Source organism: Tachyglossus aculeatus, chromosome 4, assembly GCF_015852505.1.
Source record: "Tachyglossus aculeatus isolate mTacAcu1 chromosome 4, mTacAcu1.pri, whole genome shotgun sequence".
NCBI classification, from domain to species: domain Eukaryota; kingdom Metazoa; phylum Chordata; class Mammalia; order Monotremata; family Tachyglossidae; genus Tachyglossus; species Tachyglossus aculeatus.
The window spans coordinates 10,804,757-10,810,805 of NC_052069.1; the positions used below are offsets into that span (position 1 = coordinate 10,804,757).

The following is a 6,049-nucleotide window of genomic DNA, read 5'->3' on the forward strand; positions in this document are numbered from 1 at the left end:
AGCTGTGAGTTCTAATCCAACCACTACCATTAACCCATGGTCATGGATTCCAATCCCGGCTCCACCCCTTCTCTGCTGTGTGACCTTGGGCAAGTCGCGTCACTTCTCTGTGTCTCAGTTACCTTGTCTGTAAAATGGGGATAAAGCCCGTGAGCCCCACGGGGGACAATCTGATGACCCAAGTACTCAGAACAGTGCTTGGCACATAGTAAGTGTTTAACAAATATCATTATTATTATTATTATCAGGCTATTCAGTCATTCATTCATTCAATCATATTTATTGAGCACTTACTGTGTGCAGAGCACTGTACTAAGCGCTTGGGAAGTACAAGCTGGCATCATATAGAGACTGCCCCTACCCAACAGTGGGCTCACAGTCTAGAAGGGGGAGACAGACAACAAAACAAAACATATTAACAAGATAAAATGAATAGAATAAATATGTACAAATAAAAGACATAAATAAATAGAGTAATAAATACGTACAAACATATATACATATATACCGGTGCTGTGGGGAGGGGAAGGAGGTAAGGCAGGGAGGAGGGGGAGGGGGAAGAGGGGGAGAGGAAGGAAGGGGCTCAGTCTGGGCTCAGTCAGGCTATGTGATGGCACTGTTAAGCGCTTAGTCTGTGCCAAGCAATGCTCTAAGCACTGGGGTAGATACAAGATCACGCAATGGGACACAGTCCCTGTCCCACGGGGGGCTCACAGTCTGAATCCCCATTTTACAGATGAAGTAACTGAGGCACAGAGTGAACCTGTTTTTGGGTAAGGTCTGTCTCTATATGTTGCCAACTTATACTTCCCAAGTGCTTAGTACAGTGCTCTGCACACAGTAAGCGCTCAATAAATGTGATTGAATGAATGAATGAATGAATGAACTGAAGAACAATAAAGTGAGCTGTTACTTCTTTTGTGGATTCGAGGTTGGTTAGAAATTACAGTGGATAATATGATATACAATACAGTACATAATAAATCGATATGATAATACAATATGATAAAACATTAATACAGTAGAATATACACCCATATATGCATATATGTGCAATCTTTAAATACAAATACACATACATACAAACCGCACACATCCATATACACACAAACATACAAATACTCTCCTCTTCTCCCACTCCCTACTGCATACCGCCCTGACTTGCTCACTTCATTCATCCTCCCTCCCATCCCCAAACATATATACGTGTGTTTGTATGTGTGTGTGTGTGTGTGTGCACATATATTTATGTATATGTATACATAAATAAATGTCACAGATATATATGTGTCTATTTCAAATGAATATATGTAATTTATTTATTTATCCATTTATTTATGTACATTAAGGTATGTCTCTCCCTCTAGACTGTCTGCAAGTTGTGGGCAGAGAATGTGTCTGTTTGTTGCTCTATTGTACTCTCTGAAGCACTTAGTACAGTGCTTTGCTCAGTAAGCACTCAATAAATATGATTGAAAGAATGAATACACTCACACACACATACACACACACAAGCAGCGTGGCTCAACGGAAAGAGCATGGGCTTTGGAGTCAGAGGTCATGGTTTCAAATCCCGGCTCCGTCTCTGTGCCTCAGTTACCTCATCTGTGCCTCAGTTACCTCATCTGTAAAGTGGGGATGAAGACTGTGAGCCCCCCGTGGGACAACTTGATCACCTTGTAACCTCCCCAGCACTTAGAACAATGCTTTGCACATAGTAAGCATTTAATAAATGGCATCATTGATATCATCGTTATATATGTGTGTATATGTGTTTATATATAAACACACGCAAAAAATATACACACATAAATATGTACACATTTCTAAACCATTGACCTTTTCAAAGAGCAAACATCTGGAAGTCCAAGAGCCTGGCTTCAGATCCTGTTCTGTCACTGTCCTGCTGTATGACCATAACCAAATCATTAAACTATTAAAAAAAAAAACCCAAAAAGCACATTTCTCCGTGTTTTTTGCCCCATCCTCTGCCCCTCCTCCTCTTCTCCCCCTGAGCTCGGACTGTGCCTCCTCAGATCTCGAGTTGGCACGAAGCCCCAAGCTGAAAGGCGTCTGTCTCCATGACCACCCTCTCACACTCCCACCATTGATTCGGGTCCCCATTTAAATCCGTCTGGGCCCCCTCCCCAGCTTCAGTTGCCTGGCAGGAGCCGTCACTGACAGGCTCAATCATCATCATTCATTCATTCATTCAATCGTGTTTATTGAGCACTTACTGTGTGCAGAGCACTGTACTAAGCACTTGGGAAGTACAAGTTGTCAACATATCATGCAGATCCCAAGGCTCTGCCTCGGCCTGGCCTCCATGTGCCTGTTTGTCAGTGCCGCCCCACTGACCTGCTACTCCAGGATTCTCAATTTAAGTCAAGAAATCATGGATTCCTTTCAGAGCCTGCAGACCTCTGAGCCCGTGGTGAGTGTATTTGAAATGTTATTCAAGAAGGGGCTCTTTTTGCCATTTTTGGTGGGGTCGAAATCTCTCTGGAAGATATAATGCGGGTCTGTGTTCCCTTCCCCAGGAACCCTGTGTGCAGATGCTGCCCAAGCTCTATTTGGATATTCATGTAAGTTTACTCTTTCTTATATCTGGGCAGAAGCAGTTAGTTGGGTTGGGGCGGGGGGGATATTCTTTGTCAGGCCAGGTGTGCTTTGGGATAAGAAGCAACATTGGAAAGTTTTCTGGAAAAAAAGAAGCTCCTGTTAAATGTGGGTAGATGTGGAATAAGGAGAGCATTTTTCTCGACTGAGGGAAATGAAGAAAACACAAAGCGGGAGGCAAAAATGGGAGGTTGGCCAGGAACAGTCATGGGATTCCATCCCCATTTACTTCAGCTCTGCTCACAGGAGAGAAAGTCTGTGTCAGAGTCTCACATAACGATGAGGGATTACAGTTTCCATAAGTCTGTGGAAAACACTGCAGTCATTAAAAAACTTAACAGGTAGAATCTAGGAGGTATTAGTTAATCTTATTTATTGAGATTTTACTGTGTGCAGAGCATAGCACTTAGTGCTTGGGAGAGTACAATGTAACAATAAGCAGACACATTCCCTGCCCACAAAGAGCTCACAGTCTGGATTAAGAATATTTAGGCAAAAGAAAATTAGGTTGAGAGGTGGCAAAGACAGGCTTTGGGATAAACCGAGGGGGGAATTAGCCAGATGGCCTCCTTTTCAGCCAAGGATAGAACAAGAAATCGATTTCTGAGAGATAAAATGGCCTGGTTGAAAAGAGCGTGAGCTGAAGATCTGGGAGACTTGGGCTCTAGTGCCGGCTCCAGAATTCACCTGCAGTGTGACCTTGAAAGTTCATTTAACCTCTCTCTGAGCCTCAGTTTCCTTATCTGTAAAATGGGGACATCCCTCCCTCCTAGATAGAGAATCCTGTGTGGGACAGAACTGGATTTGATCTGATTATTGAGTATATATGACAGCACTTAGCACGATGCTTGACACATAAGTAATAGCTTAATATTATTATCAAAACCCACTTTTCCTCAGCTCCCTCTCCCTTCCACATCACCATCACTCACTCCCCTTGCTTTTCCCCATCTCCCCACCCCACAGCAGTATATATGTATATAACTAAAACTCCACTTATTTATATCGATGCCTGTTTTACTTATATTGATGTCTGCCTCCCCCGCTCCAGACTGTGAGCCCATTTTGGGCAGGGATTGTCCCTCTTTATTGCTATATTGTACTTTCCAAGTGCTTAGTACAGTTCTCTTATTACAGTAAATGCTCAATAAATATGATTGAATAAATGAACGAATGAACGATTTTCCACAGCCTTAATTCACTGGTCCAAGAGAAATAAAAAAAAAACAATAAAGTGAGACTTTCCAGGGTGAACTATTTCTTCTTTTTCACCTTCAAGGTTGGTTACAAATCACAATGGTTATGATAAGATATTAATCAAATTGATTATATATATATATATATATATATATATTTCTTCATCATTGAACTTTTCAGAGAGCAAGGCTTTGGGAGTCCAAGAGCCTGGCTTCAGATCCTATCCTCTCCCTGGCCTTCTGTGTGGCTTTAGCCAAATTCATTCATTCATTCATTCAATCGTATTTATTGAGCACTTACTGTGTGCAGAGCACTGCATTAAGTGCTTGGGAAGTACAAGTTGACAACATATAGAGACGTTTCTTACCCAATAATGGGCTCACAGTCTAGAAGGGGGAAATCATTTGAACTCTCTGGGCCTCCAATTTCACATCTGTAAAACCATGCCACCAATCAATCAATCAGTGGTATGTAATGAGTGCTTACTTTGTGCAGAGCACTGATCTAAAAATTTGGAACAGTACAATGGAGTTGGTAGACACGATCCTTGCTAAGCCTATCTTCTCTTCCCAACCTCTCAGAGATGTTGTGAGGGCAAAATTAGATTGTTGGTTTTTATAGTATTTGTTAAGTGCTTACTATGTGCCAGGTATTGCACTAAGAGCTGAGGTTGATAATAATAATAATGATGGCATTTATTAAGTGCTTACTATGTACAAAGCACTGTTGTAAGCACTGGGGAGGTTACAAGGAGATCAGGTTGTCCCAAGGGGGGCTCACAGTCTTAATCCCCATTTTACAGTTGAGGTAACTGAGGCACAGAGAAGTTAAGTGACTTGCCCAAAGTCACACAGCTGACAATTGGCAGAGCCAGGATTTGAACCCATGACCCCTGACTCCAAAGTCCATGCTCTTTCCACTGAGCCACGCTGCTTCAAGCAAATCATTTCCCACATGGGGCTTACAATCATAATTCCCATTTTACTGATGAGGTAACTGAGGCCCAGAAAAGTGAAGTGACTGGTCCAAGGTCACACGGCAGACAAGTGGTGGAGCCAGAATTAGAACCCGTGTCCTTCTGCCTCCGAGGCCCATACTCTACCCACTAGACTATGCCGCTTGATCACATTGTTTCAATGTGTTAATGTAAAAACACTTTGGAACATGAAAAGTACTATATGAATTCAAGGTATTACAAATGGTGAACACTGGCTGTGTAGCAGCATCACCATTCCAACTTTTCAGCAGACACATACCTAAGTGTTTAGTACAGTGCTCTGCACACAGTGAGCACTCAATAAATATGATTGAAGGAATGAATACGATCATCATCACCATGCCTCTCCACCCTTTCCAGAATTACTGCGTACTGACCAAATTGAGGAACTTCATCGCCGCCCCAAAATGTCGGAAAGTTCCCCACGTAGGAGCCCTGAAGGACAAAGTCCGGAGTCTGTACATCATTATGAACTCATTCTGCAGGAGGGTATGTCAAATGAAGTGTTTTTTTTTTTTCTTTGTTTTCTTCCAGTCGTGACGTTTCTCTGAGAAGTTGCTTTGTTCGGCAGGGTTTCCCCAGCCTCAAAATGTGCCACTGTGTTTTCTAACATTGGACCTTCTCTCTCATTCTCCCAGGATTTAGTGTTCCTGACAGATGACTGTGATGCTTTGGAAAACGCTCCCCAATCCCCCACCGCTCCCATGGAGATTCAAAGCTAAGGCCCAGTAGCCGAGAAGCTTTCGATGATACCAGCAGACCAAATCTCGAGGGGTTAAAGTCGTATACCAAATATAGTTGCTGTATATGCACACTAACACTATTATCTCAAATCTGCCTGCTCTGTAATTTCTCCGGGGAATGAAATGCATGATTTGCGGACCTGCAGAGCTCCTGGTAACGCTAAGATCGGATCTGTTGTAACTAGAACACACTTGATCTGTATCCTTAGTGCATCTGTCATTTACCTACTCTCAGCCCCACAGCCTTTACGTATGTATCTGTAAATTATTTATTTTTATTAATGTCTATCCCCCTTTCTAGACTGTAAGCTCATTGTGGGCTGGGGACATATCTACCAACTCTGTTGTTTTGTACTCTTCTATGTGCTTAGGACAGTGCTCTGCACACAGTAAGCACTTAATAAATGGTATTGATTGATTGGAAGGGTGTTTGTTTTCCTCAGTTACATCAGCTAATCGATTGATGCATTTATTGAATGCTTCCTGTAGGCAG

At 42.4% G+C, this 6,049-nt stretch overlaps 1 protein-coding gene across 1 annotated transcript; it reads left to right on the forward strand.

The window, feature by feature from the left end:
• The first annotated feature begins 2,255 nt into the window (after nt 1–2,255).
• Nucleotides 2,256–5,815, forward strand: CYTL1 (cytokine like 1). The gene is made up of 4 exons (XM_038745953.1): nt 2,256–2,434; nt 2,541–2,585; nt 5,174–5,302; nt 5,452–5,815. The coding sequence occupies exons 1-4, from the start codon at nt 2,291–2,293 to the stop codon at nt 5,533–5,535; spliced, it is 402 nt and encodes a 133-aa protein (XP_038601881.1). The 5' UTR covers nt 2,256–2,290; the 3' UTR covers nt 5,536–5,815.
• The last annotated feature ends 234 nt before the right edge of the window (nt 5,816–6,049 follow it).

Coding starts and splice junctions, on each gene's coding strand:
- CYTL1 (XM_038745953.1), top strand. CDS start 2,291: ATGCAGATCCCAAGGCTCTGCCTCGGCCTGGCCTCCATGTGCCTGTTT. Junction 2,435..2,540: donor TGCAGACCTCTGAGCCCGTG/GTGAGTGTATTT, acceptor TCCCTTCCCCAG/GAACCCTGTGTGCAGATGCT. Junction 5,303..5,451: donor TGAACTCATTCTGCAGGAGG/GTATGTCAAATG, acceptor TCATTCTCCCAG/GATTTAGTGTTCCTGACAGA.